The sequence below is a fragment of the Panthera onca genome, chromosome A1, assembly GCF_046562875.1.
Source record: "Panthera onca isolate mPanOnc1 chromosome A1, mPanOnc1 haplotype 2, whole genome shotgun sequence".
In the NCBI taxonomy this organism is placed as follows: Eukaryota; Metazoa; Chordata; class Mammalia; order Carnivora; family Felidae; genus Panthera; species Panthera onca.
Genome location: NC_138339.1, coordinates 220,856,500 through 220,870,567, shown reverse-complemented (window position 1 = coordinate 220,870,567; position 14,068 = coordinate 220,856,500). Strand labels below are relative to the sequence as shown.

Sequence of the window (14,068 nt, the reverse complement as noted above, 5' to 3'; positions counted from 1 at the left end):
ATAGACCTTCTGAGTTCAGTACTGATACTGATCTATCCCTCCAGATGTATGCACCTCTTAAAAGATTCATTTAAGAATTTTAAATTATTAAAGAGTAGAGTAAGTAGTATAGCAAGGCAGCAGGACACAAGGTTAATATACAACAGTCAAATGCTTTATTATATACCAGAAATGAACAAGTGGAACTTGAAATTAAAAACACAGTACGATTTACGCTAGGACTGTCAAAAATGAAATACTTAGGTATAAATCTAGCAAAATATATTCAAGAACTATATGAGGAAAACTACCAAATTCTGATGAATGAAATCAAAGAATCACTAAATAAACGAGGTGACATTCCACGTTCATGGATAGGAAGACTCAATAGTATCAATATTCCCAACTTGATATATATTTTCAATGCAATCCAAATCCCAGTAAGTTATTTTATGGATATTGACAAACCGATTCTAAAGTTTAGATAGAGAGGCAAAGGACCCAGGGTAGTGAACACAATACTGGAAGACAAGAGCCAAGTTAGAGGATTGATGCTATCAGACTTCAGGACTTACTATAAAGCTACAGTAATCAAAGTGGTGCGGTATGGGTAAAAGAACAGATAAATTGATCAATGTAACAGAATAGAGAACCCAGACACAGACACCCCATAAATACCATCAATTGATCTTTGACAAAGGAGCAAAGGCAATATAAGAGAGCGAAGATAGCCTCTTCAACAATGGTGCTCAGAAGACTGGCATCCACATACACGCAAAAGAATGAATCTGGAGAGAAGATTCACAAAAGTCAGCTCGAAATGGGTCATAGACCCAAATGTAAAATGCAAAACTAGAAAACTCTGTTCTGACAGTCCCGAGCCCCTGTTAAGAAGGCCTGCAGCGTACGCATCACTCATGGTGAGCTCCACAGACACTTCCCCCAATAGGGCACCTACTCATGGCCTGCGGGCCAGCTCCTGAGTTCTTATTACAATTAGAAACTACATTTCTGCAATAAACCATTACGGAACGTTGAGGAACAAGATTTATTACTCACAGATTCTGGAGGGTACACGGCATTCCAGAGGGCCACAGTGAGGTCACAGGTAGAGAAAGAGAGAGAGAGATCGGACCCAGGCTCTGCCTTTGTCCAAGAGTGATATCTAGGGCTTCATGGGTTCATTCTTTACCGGCTAAGGTAAAACATGAGAGCAAGGGGCACGTGAGTGGCTCAGGCTGCTGAGCAGCCGATTTCAGCTCAGGTCACCATCTCACAGTTCATGAGTTCGAGCTCCACATCGGGCTCCCTGCTGTCAGTGTGGAACCCACTTCCAACCCTCTGTCTCCCCCTCTCTCTGCCTCTCCCCCACTCACGCTCACTCACTCTCTCTCTCTCTCTCTCTCTCTCTCAAAAAAAAAAAAACAAAACAAAAAAACCATGAGACCAAGAATTAGGGCACTGAAAGCAAGAAGTGGGGTCACTCAAGCGGTCACTTACCCAGGTTACCCGGGGCTTTTTGAAAGAAGGACCTTCATGTGTGGGAATGGCCTAGTTCCTTACCTGGTTGTTTTACTAGTAGCTGCATCATACAAGTGGCAACATGTTTACTCAAAATGACTGTCTTTTGAACTGAATGCTTCCACAATCAAAATGTCAGGAACTCACAGTACACTCCCAGAAGATGACATAAGAGAAAATCTAGATGACCTTTGGTATGGTGATCACCTTTTTAGGTACAACACCAAACACACAATCCATGATAGGAATAATTGAGAAGATTTACTTCTTTAAACCTAAAACTTCCACTCAGTGAAAGACAACATCAAGAGAATTAGAAGACAAGCCACAGACCAGGAGAAAATATTTACAAAAGACACATCAATAAAGAACTATTTATCCAAAATATGCAAAGAACTCTTAAAACTCAACAGTAAGAAAACAAACAATTCAATTTAAACAATGGGCCAAAGACCTTAACAGACACCTCACCAACAAGTATCTACAGATGGCAAATAAGCATATGAAAATACACTTCACGTCACGTCATCAGAGAAATGCTCATGAAAGTAACAATGAGGTATCACTACACGCCTACCACAATGGCCAAAATCCAGACCACTAACACCACCACATGCTGGTAAGGGTATTCTCATTCACTGCTAGTGAAAATGCAAAATGGTACAGACACTTGGGAAACCAGTCTGGCAGTTTCTCATAAAACCAAACGTGCGTGTGCCACAACACCCACTGTGCTGCTTGGTATTTATCCACAAAAACCAGCACACGGATGTTTATAGAAGCTTTACTGATAACTACCAAAGCCTGGAGGCAACCAAAATGTCCTTTAGTGGGTGAACGGATAAACTGGTATATCCAGACAATGGTGGTAAAAAGGAATGAGCCAGGAAGACATGAAAAGAAAACTAAAATGCATTATTACTAAGTGAAAGAAGTCAATCCGGAAAAAGCAAAACTATGGAGACAATACAAAGATCAGTGATTGGGGGCAAGGGGTAGACAGGACGAACAGGCAGAGCATAGAGTATTTTTAGGTCAGTAAAAAGACGGTATTTGGTATTGTAATGACGGATATGTCATTATACATCTGTCCAGAGAGTACATAACACCAATAGGGAATCCTAGGTAAACTATAGACTTTGGATGATAATGATGTGTTGGTGTAAGTTCATCCTTGGTAAAAATGTAACATTCTGGTGAGTGATGTTCATAATGGGGGAGGCCAGGCATGTGTGAGGGGCAGGGGAATGAAAAAAAAAAAAAAAAAAAAAGAGCAAGGTAGTACATTTTTTAAACGAAAACTAACAAAAAGTAAAACCAGAGGGGTGGGGAAAAGATCATACCCAGAGAAACAGGGCAACCCACAGACATCATATATATACTGATAGACAACCCACACATCCCTCTGGAGACTCCTTGCCTGGGCCTCTTCCTCTCCCTTATACTACTTTGAACCTTTTCAGACTGAGTGAACTCTCTTTTCTCAGCTTTTTTCCTACTCTGTTCAGATAAAGCTCAAAGATCTACATTGTGCACATCTGATACGCACTGTAACCAAATTTTGAACCAATTTAATCCACCCAACCAGCATGCTAATTCAGCTAACCATTCTGATTAAACATAACTAACCCGTCTAATTTAATTTTACCTTATGGAGAAAAAGTATTCATTCTTCAAAACTGTTTAACAATCTAAGGTTTGGAATATAAAGAGAACTTATGAAGCCATTCAAATATAAATTCAAGTGGTACCTGGGTGGCTCAGTTGGTTAAGTGTCCAACTTCAGATCAGGTCATGATCTCATGGTTCATGGGTTTGAGCCCCACGTCGGGCTCTCTGCTGAAAGCTCGGAGCCTGGAGCCTGCTTCAGATTCTGTCTCCCTCTCTCTCTGCCCCTCTCCCGCTCATGCTCTGTCTCTCCGTCTCTCTGTCTCTCTCTCAAGAATAAACATTCAAAAAAAATTTAAATATAGATATAGATTCAAAAATCAGAATATAATAAGTTAGCCATTTCCAACATCCCTTCTCCCGCAAACTAGATCAACCTCTAAAATATCAACCAGCTGGTATTTTCCAAAGGCCAGAAATGCCAGTGAGCACTAAAACAGGTTACTATAATCCTAACAGCATGGGAAGCTTTTTTCTACTGACGGTAACTGACTCCAGAAAAATATTAACCCAGATCTGCAAAATAAAAAGCAATAATGTAATTTTACTGGTTTTTTACATTAGAATTTAAATGTATTTAAACTCAAAAATATACATTCATGTTTTGTATTTAGGGCCACAGTCCTTCACATTTGTATAGGACCTGACAGTATACGAAGTATTTTCACATACGGTATGCAAAACTATGAAAACATCAATTTCAGAAGAGGATCAAAGAGGGTTCCCGAAGTAGTGTCATGATGCTTGAGCCCTCTTTGCAGAAGCACGGGCATATAAGGAAAGAATGGAATGAACACTAAAGGGAAAGAAGGATTGATTCAAAGACAAAGAAGGGATGAGGAAGAGTTAGAGGCACAAGACAGTTACTGAAGGATTAGAAAAGCAGCCTGGAGGAAGGAAGGCAAACCCTAACATTCTTGAGGAATGGCTAGATGGGGCACTTTAGAACACCGCACCACTGAACCCTCAGAAGTATCCCACAGGGTAGGTGTTCTTTTAATTCCCATTTTACAGCTGCCAAGGATCATCACACAACCAGTAGGTGGCAGAACTGAGAGTCCAACCCAGCTTGTCCGGACTTGAGCCCCAAGCGCCAACACTGTTAGGAAGCCTCCAGAGAGGGGATAGGGAGGGATAAATGCCACACCTGATTCACCAATACCTGCCTTTATTTTATATATTTGCTGTGTATAACATCAGGATCCCTTCAAAAGGGCATCTTCATGTTTAACGTATGTGCATCCTCCCTCTACCCGCACCTAACTTTCTAGAAATATGGGCTTCCTGGGTATCTTTCCATTTCTTCTACCTCTTCTTCTGAATACCCAAAAAGCTCAAACTACTGACTCCACAAGAGGGCAAGTGTCGCCTTACAGATTTAGAGGAAGACAGCAAAGCTGCGTCTCGTGTGCTGTCTCCCCATCAGTAGGCAGCAGGGGCAGCGTGGGCATCCCTCTCGTGGCCTTGCCCGGCTGACCCTAACCAGAAGTGGGGACCAGAGCAAGGGACCCGTAAGAGGAGAATTCGAGGCTTGGCACAGCTACATCTTCCCATTTGTCAAGAGAAGCCAACAATCTGGAATTTTATGTGGAATCCAGATTTATAAAACTTGGCTACTGATTCAAGCTTCCAGAAACATTGCACCAGGTCAACATCTGCCTGAGGGTGAACTCAACCCACTAGCTGCGGGCTTATAAGGCCCAGGCTTTCAGTTGAAGGCAGCTCAGTTAGCATTACATCCCTACTTCCAAATATTCCCCATGCACTACATGGAAGACACAGCCCTTGCCCTCCAGGAGACCAATGGAGACAATGGACACACTGTTTCAGGACAAGATGACAAATGGAAAAAGGAAGAAGCCTGTGGAGGAGCACAGCAGCCAGCAGCCACATAGATCTCCTGATCACTGATTTTCGAGGGGGCAAGTTTGGGCAGTGGCAGTAAAAAAATGAGAGTAACGTTACCCTTCTACATCTAGAGAAGAAAGACGAGGGCTCTGAAATATATGAAAGTACACAAAGAAAAATTCAATAGCCCTGCCTTTGTGTCTCCAAGGTGACTCTTAAAGTAGTCAAGCCTTAATGGAACCATAGCAGCAGGAAAAGCTTCCCTACTAGAGGCACGGTGGAATCATAAAAAATACAACTGCCTTTTACTCAGCTCCATCTATGCTCCCAGTACAACACCAAGTGCTGTGGGAATGTCAGCTCATGTACACCTCCCAACAATTCCAGAAGGAGCCAATTTACAGATGTGGAAACTGAAACTCTGAAATCCTAAAGTGTGGGAAAGAGCCAATCATCTGAAGCCAAAAAAAGATGCCTGTCCTATTAATTCACTGACCTGGCCAGAGAGACTCAGGCTATTGACCATCAAGAACAACTCATTCGCTACAATAATTGAAAGTGTAGAACTAGTATTAAAAGAAGCAAAGAGGGGCAGCTGGGTGGCTCGTTGGTTAAGCCTCCGACTTCAGTTCAGGTCATGATCTCAAAGCTCAGGTCATGATCTCAAAGCTCAGCTCATGAGTTCGAGCCCTGCATCGGGCTCTGTGATGACAGCTCAGAGCCTAGAGCCTGCTTCTGATTCTGTGTCTCCCTCTCTCTCCCCTACTGGCTTGTGCCCTCTGTCTCAAAAATAAATAAACAATAAAAAGATTTTTTTAAAAAGGATGCCATTTTATACTGTTGTTTCGGTGACATGTGTGTATGCGTATTTAGAGTCTTGGATAACAATGCTAAATGTTTTTCTTACTATGACACGTGGCCAAAAGAGTTTCAAAAGCATTACTCTAGACAACTCAGTCCCTGATATGGGGATCAGCAAACTGCCCAGAGCTAAACTCTTCAGTATTTGAAACTAAAAGATTCATCCAGAAGTAGGAATGTAGTGAATCCAGTTTGAGTATCAGTTACCAATACTAATATTTCATCCAGGAATAAACAACAGCTGCCCTCCAAAGGCTCCAGAAAGCACCATTTTACAGATGTCTCGTGCCACATTTTCCCCCTCTGTGCACCTTCCTCCACTCAAGGTTTTAGGGTGATGTGGCTGCAGACACTTTATGCTTGTCTAGTCACTACATGGGCACATCACATAGTCAGTGTCAGAGCTAGGAACTCCTACATGCTCCTTTGCCAGATGGAATGATGCTCCTTTGCCAGAGTTGGAGTGATGAAATGTCCTGGGAAATGCCCAAGGTCAATGCTGGGTACAGCTGAGATCAGGCTCCCAGTCCCAGTTCTTTCCCAAGAATCCTTAAATTAAAGACACATGAGAGCACAAAGCAGAACACCCTGCCAAGAGACAAGCAGATGACTTTGTTTTCTTTTCTGGTCTTATTTGCTCGTTTCTTATACCTCTGTATTAATTTTTACTAATGGCTAAATGCAGCATTTGGCTGAGGCGATCCCCTGGCCTTTAAAAAAAAAAAAAAAAAAAAAGAGTAATGGAGTCGCACAAGCAAAGTTATTTTTTCTGTGTCAGGAAATTGTTTAGGTTAATTGTGGCATCTCCTTGGAAGACCTATTGAAATAAAAATAGGGGCCCCTGGGTGGCTCCGTCAGTTAAGCGTCCGACTTTGGGTCAGGTCATGATCTCTCAGTTTGTGAGTTCGAGCTCCACATCAGGCTCTGTGTTGACAGCTCACAGGCTGGAGCCTTATTCGAATTCTGCCTCTCTCTCTCTCTCTTTCTCTCTCTGCCCCTCCCCCACTTGTACTCTGTCTCTCTCTCAAAAATAAATAAAATGTAAAAAAAAAAAAAGAAATAAAAATAAACAAGCATTACCTGCTTTTGAAGTCCTTCTATTCTGAAACCACAGTTAAGAAGAAAACCTTGGCTTAGCCATTTTCTTTTCAGGTAAGTATATACTGTATATAATTTAGTTTATTGCTATAGATATCGACAGATCACTACTTGAAATAGTCTTAAATCATAATTCATTTACTGATTTCTAAATGCCACTGTGTTTTAACTTCTCCAAAACTGTTAACTTTTTCACGACATCAAGGTGATTCTCAAAAACAAATAGAAAATGTTTCCCTCTCAAAGCCAAATTCAAAGTGAAAACAGAGCCAGGGAAAGATGCTATGCAAGTAAAAGTAGTATTTCCTTTTTCAGCCTCTTCCAGCTACTAACATCCTATGATTTTTACCTGTTTTTCTTTTTCAAAGTAAGTTTAGTCACACTTGAGGTATAAGACAGTTAGCTGGTCAGGATTTCACAATCCAAGAATCCCTCATTTTAGGAGCGTGAGAATCTTCCACTGCCCTGCAATATCCAGATGAATGTACCCTGATTAAGACCTTTGAGATCCTGGACAAAATCTGGTTGAACTGCATAAATTAAGTAGGAAATTCAGAACCATCAGGAGCTCTGGGGTCACTGGAGAGCTAAGCCTCCTTAAACAAGCCTTCCCAATAGTGATCTTTTCTTAAAAAGTCAATCTGTATTCTGACCTTTCAAGACACAGAGGCAGCCTGTTTCCAGACAGATCTGCTGGCAAAAAGACTGCCTCATGCTCTGAATTCGGCATAAAGGTCTGATTTTCAACGATCACATGGGGTAAATTCCCATTTTGGGACCTTGAAACCAGCAATTATTACTGCCAAGTGAGGAGTCTCAAGTGCAGAGTTGAAAGTTTATTAATTTTATGCCATTAAATAGAGACATGACACACTCAAAAATTAGTGTAGATGGGTTCTAATTTTGTCGACTTTAATGACCTCACACCTTCACTCTTAAGAACTCCTCAACCTTCAGAACTATGCTTACACTGCGGGAAAACTTTGATTTGCATTTTCAAAGCTATTTTTTTATGCAAGTGTTATAAAGTACATGGTACATAAAACTCTACTAGGAGCTCAGCTGAACTGAGCCAAGCTGTACGTATTAGTGAAACAATGGTTTCAACCAGAAATCTGAGACAGCGCGATTTCAGAATGGTAAAAACCAATGATACATCAACCAACAGCATGAGGATTTATAAAATGAAATGAAATTTTAATATATCTTTTCAACAGTCAACTAGTCATGACCACTTAGAATCGAGTAGTTCAGAGTTAAACAAAAAAAAAGTCTTAGAGATTTAAAAAAAAAAAACAAAATCCAACCCATCTCTTGTCCCAGTCCCTCCCAATCCCATCCCCTGCTACACTGTTCTGGCTGAAAGCAAACTACTAAGTTTCTCTCAAACTCAACTCAAGTATCTTTGCTCCGGAAACTCACCACCTCCTCAGGCTCATTTCATTCCAAACTGGTGATCCGTCAGTCATTGCTAATTCCTTCAATGAACACACACTGCATTATGCTAGGCACTAGGGACCAGATGTCCTAAAAATCTGACTCCTTCACCATTGGGGGGGTTCTGTCTACCCTTAAGGATTACAGAGAACACTGCTAACTGTGCTGCATAAATTAGTCCTGAATAAAGTTAGAATATCAGGTGGTAGTTCCCCCCACAGTCCCCTCATTACCCTCATCCCCTACAGTGTCCCCTCCCCACAGAGCATCCTCTCCAACACGCCACCACCACACCCTCAGATCTTTTTATCCAGAAAATAATTTCAAATTCTTGTCCCCAGAGGTTTTAGAAAGTTCCACGCATAGTGACTCCTTTGGAGAAACCAATTTTCCAGATGCCTCAAATCACTCGGAGCTAAGTTCTGAATTCAAGCTGACTGGCTCCTGAATCTACACTCTTAACCAGTCCATTCGAGTGCTTCTCAGTGAATGGGAGTTTTCTTTTCCCCCTCTACCTACAATGCTCTTTCCTCTACCCTCACTTTTTCACATGAACTCCTACTCATCCTACAAGACCCATCCGCAGGAGCACTCCTTTTTTCTAACCACCACGAGCAGAGGAGATTCTGTGGCAAACACAGAGGACACTGTACCTATCTTCAGCACATTTCCTAATACGGAGATAAAAAACGGGACCCCCCGCCCCTGTCCCTAACCCACCGCAAAGGTACAGACTCCTAGGGAAAGAACAGCTTCCTTTAACAGCCCAATAGCAACTACCTAGAGTTACTAAAACTCTCTATATGAATGCCAAAATTGTTGACTTGTGTTAAAATACGCATATAAAGAAACATACAAACATAAAAGTCTAGATGGGGCTGGGTGCCACCCAGAGGGAGGTCTCTCCTGGCCTTCATCATTGAAGAAGAGGCTGTGTGACCAGACAAGGGAACCCCTGGTAAGCTGCAGGCTACATGAGTGTTAACCAACATGGAGCTAAGATGCCTTGTAGGAAGCTCCTAAGCAAGGAATGTTAAAATGGCATCTACTCAGAAAAGATAGTTCAGAAAGCAGCTGACTCACAAGGAACCCAAAGTACCACAGGTAGCTAAGTCCCCTAGAGACAGAATCCGGCTATTCTCAAAGCAAAGATAGACCCAGAAACGGCCAGTGAGTTCCAAGAACAGGTCCTATGTTATGACAGCCCCAGAAATCTAAACTTGAAAATCAGATTGTTTATATATTTCTTATATTCCTTCCTTGGTATCCAGGAAAGTTCCAGACTGTTCTAACTGTGCTAAGATGAACAGAGGGTGAGGGTTTTTATCAAAAAACCTGCAGATTTGGCCTGAAGATTAGAATACTATCAGCCCACTACTGACAGCAGCAGTAGCATGAACATGGTAATGCAATGCAAGTAAAGAATCCTCCAAAAGAAGGTAAAATGCAGGGACAATAAGGGCTGGGGAGTCCAGCCACTCTTTCCCATCTGAAAATTCTCCTTTCAGTACTAAATCTTAGAGGCTGTGGTTTTGTTTTATTATCTTCTAAAACTTACCCCCCACTGAATTGTATCCAGAAACGATCTTGCCATTTCACCCAATGGAGTCTGCACGTGTGTTTGGAACACAACAGAAACTTAAATGTTTGTTGATGGAATGAATGAAGCAACGCGTGGACTTCCAGAGTTTTAAGGTATCCTAAAGACCATCCATCCAGTGCAATCCTTTTCCCACAAGCATACATTCGTCCACACAGGGCTTTCATAGGTTGTCATAAAAGTCATTCGATAAATATCAACTAAGTGCCAACAACAGTTAAGATGCTATGCTCTCAGGAACAACAATCAAAATGTTATCAGTCACTGATACACAGCAAACGTCTGGGGGCCTTCCATGGATCAGGCAATTTGCTAGGCCGTAAAGATACTACAATGAGTAAGACACACATAGCACCTTAGGGAAACTATGGAGAAGATGAAGGGACCATAAGTATCTACGATACTGTTTAAAATAGAAAATGTTAAGTGTTTTCAAAGGTTAGATAAGGGCTATCTGGAGTCATAGGTCAAAAAGGGAAACCAGGTTTCAAAAAATTTCCAGGACACTGCCATTCAGGACACGACATTATTTGTGGTTTAACCTTACAGTTCAGGAATGAAAACTATTAGTTTCTAGCTAAAGCAGAATAGCTAAAGGAAATGGCTTTGTAGGTTTTGATGAAAATCAATATTCTATCTTCATAACTTCAGCATTATGTCAAATGGTACTGACAGTGGATTCTGGAAAGAATACAGATCGATTCTCTTCTAATGAAAACAATAATCAAAACTGAGCTCTAAATAACAAAGTTATTGTCACCCATGAGTACAGAAACACAGGTTTGTCAATCTGAATATTAATAAAACACACGTAAAGAATAATTCTGGACTTACGGGTGGGCCTTATTTATTTAGCAGTAACCCTATAATAATAATTCCTATGATTTACCCTATAAACTAAAACATAAAAATTAAGCTACTATATAGCTACACATCACATTTCTTTTGACCTATCCTGAAATGAAATTTATCTTTCAGTTTCTCTCATATATGCTACTTTAGTTCCTCTAAATACCTTGAAATGCATCCCACTAACCCTGTTCCCTTCAAGATAACACACTAACATGGGAATCAGAAGCCTGAGGACTAGGCCTGCTCACCAGGTTGGGCAGGTAAATTCTCTGGCCTAAATCTTCCCATCCATAAAATGAAGCTGTTAGAGCAAATAACCTCCAAGATCCCTTTGAACTCTTAAAAACAGTAACAAAATCAAAAACTGAAAACTTACCTCCACTGCCAAACTATCAATCAAAGCAAAAAGTTTTAAAACTAATATCAAAGGAATAGGGGCGCCTGGGTGGCTCAGTCGGTTGAACGTCCGACTTGGGCGCAGGTCATGATCTCACGGTCTGTGAGTTCGAGCCCCGCGTCGGGCTCTGTGCTGACAGCTCAGAGCCTGGAGCCTGCTTCGGATTCTGTGTCTCCCTCTCTCTCTCTTCCCCTCCCCTGCTCATGCTCTGTCTCTCTCTGTCTCAAAAATAAATAAAAACGTTAAAAAAAAAAAAAAAAAAAAAACTAATATCAAAGGAACTTAGGTTTAACCAACTTTTTTCCTTCTTTTACTTGATTCAACAAACTTATTCATGAATTTCCTACAGCAGTTAGGTTGAGCAGTTCTTCATCCATAGCCGTCATAAACTGGAAAGCGATGTCAATATATTCCTTTAAAAACAATTCTGCAACAAAAAATTTCTAGGTCCAGAAGCAATCTCCTTAATAGAATTTTGCCTCTATCCAAAAATTAAACCCTCATAAACTTCTTTGTGAATGTCAAAAGGTTTTTAATCCACGTACTCCACTTCAGAATGTATTTATTCTGTTCAATGCAGACTGCTCGCCTTGGTGTATGTTTACGATTTTTCCCATTAGATCCACATAGGAAGTGAATGGAACACCTTTTGTATGGAGTATGATGTAGACAAGTACGTGTCATTAATATACTCATCCTAGTTAGATTGAGGAACCTATCATATGAATAGATCTATCAGGCAAATATTTTTGAGACCATACTGTATGCAAAGTGCTGAAATGACTACAAAGACAATAACCAATACTGTTGCTTTACCCCTGCCTCCAACTGTAATTGTACTGGTCACCAAGAAAATAATTCTCTACCTCAACATAAGAAAATCTAAAAAAAAAAAAAAAAAAAAAATTAACCTAACTACCGTTTTCAGGAAAAGCCCCTTGTCATATACCTCTATAGTGTTACATTTTTTAGAATGCTAGTTGGTATTATCGAAGCAATACTTCCAGATAAATACCATAATTGCTATAGTCGGGCAGCATTCCTGTGGAAATCAGCTCCATCAGCCTAATTTCGGCATATTAAATGAATTAAGTTAAAGCGAAAATGCTATTGTCTGAAAAACAAGAGAAAATATTAAAGGCAGAACAACTGGCTCCACTTCTGCAAATTAAGCAAAATTAGACAAAAAGAAAGGAAGCAGGCAAAGGGAAGGAACTCAAGAGCTATTTGCAGCAGTGGTCCCTTGCAAGTTAGTTCTAGGCGCTTCCCCTTGAGCTCGAAGAAATAAGGAGACCAAAGAAGAGAAGGCACCTCTCCTTTCGTTCAGAAGCCCAAAGTTATACTCTTTTCGCAACTTGCAATATTCATTGAGTTCAGTGTAAGATGTATGGGAGATCTGGATTCAGTGGGACTGTCCGGGAGAAGGGAGTGGCATTTACTTTCTCAGTCTGGAGCCCTTAAGAACTGTATCAGAGTACTCAAAAACCCTTAGTTATCTAGCAAAGGCTCCGGAGCATCCTCCCCACGCACACTCCTGCAGGGCTGGGCGGCTCCTCCCTCTCCCCCTTCTGTCCTTAGGGCTGGACCAAGGTCCAGTGGCCGGCGCACCGTTAGTCCAAGGGCCACCCTGGCCCGGCCTGCGCCACCAGCCCCGGGCAAGGCCAGAGCGCAAGCCGCTGTCTGGTCTCCGCTTCCCAGAGCCACGCAGCGGCGGCGGCGCGCAGCTGGACACCAGCATCACCAAGATGCCCATTATAATAAAAACTTGGGGGAGTATGTCTACACTTGCACCGATGTGAAGGCACAGCCCGGGACGCGGGCTCCGGGACCGCCGGCCCGTACCGCCCCTCCTAGCGGCCGAGGGGCGGCGGTCCGTACCTGTCCTCCGAGACGCTGATGACGCCCTCCTCCTTGGGCACGATCACGGCCATATTCACCACCTCCTGGGACCCCTCGACCCGCTGCAGCAGGATGGGCTTGCGGGTCAGCGGCTTGGGCTGGATCTCCGCCGCCATCGGAGGAGGGGGCGCGCCGGGCGCCGCCGCCGCCAACCGCACCGCGGAGCTGGGCTGAGGAGACCGCTCAGGCACGGGCACAAGCTGAGACAGGGACTCTGGTTGGCCGGAGCGGGACGCCGGGGACCCGCGACCATAGCCTGGCCGCGCTCCGGGAACGACTCCGCGCTCCCGGCTTCGGGCACCGAAACCACCACGATCCGGGTTGCAAGCCGGCGCCACCACCGGAGGAGGGGGCGGAGAGCTGGGGGGCGGAGCCGGTAGGGGGCGGGGCCTGCCGCAGGGGGTGGCCGCTGGTGGGCGCGAGGGCGGCGGCACTTCCGGAAGAGTGGTGGAGGAGGTGAGGAAACCTAAAAAAGGAGGCGGGACGTTAGCGGCCCAATACGCGTGCGCCAGCCCACCAGCCCATTTCCGCCCCGCCCCTACTGAATTCCCGAAGCCTCGCAGCACCGCCCCTGGAACGCATGCGCCTTCCATTATCTGCGGTCTCCTAGACTCGCCACCTTCCACCTCCAGTCTGTAGTCCCCTCCCTTTCTAATCTCCCGTGAACGCGGCGTGTAAACCCCCCGGGAACGCGCTTGCCAGAGGCCCCGCCCCCTCCAAAATTTATAAAAAGGGGGCGGAGTAGGAGCGGGGAAAAGTGGGCCTGGACGAGGCCGGAAAGAGAAGAAGCTTGCAGGAAGGAAAGAAGCTGAACTAGTTGGGACGTGACTGGGCGTGCGTAAGGGTTACCTGTTCTGAGCTTCCATAACAATGAGCCTGCCGCGACGGGAGGCCATTTACTGCTCCCA

The 14,068-nt window shown here is 43.3% G+C and overlaps 1 protein-coding gene across 3 annotated transcripts in view; it reads right to left on the bottom strand.

The window, feature by feature from the left end:
* Window positions 1–14,060, bottom strand: part of WDFY2 (WD repeat and FYVE domain containing 2) — a 183,182-nt gene extending 169,122 nt beyond the window's left edge. The window contains exons 1-2 of one of the 3 annotated variants that reach the window (XM_060637251.3): window positions 14,010–14,060; window positions 13,140–13,626 (exon numbers count right to left, since the gene is read on the bottom strand). In XM_060637251.3, the coding sequence (XP_060493234.1) occupies window positions 13,140–13,276 (137 nt within the window). In that variant the 5' untranslated portion in view covers window positions 13,277–13,626; window positions 14,010–14,060. Of the gene's footprint in view, window positions 1–13,139; window positions 13,974–14,009 lie in introns of those variants that run through there. The other 2 variants (XM_078433989.2, XM_081795289.1) reach the window with 2 other exon arrangements.
* Window positions 14,061–14,068: the final 8 nt, after the last annotated feature.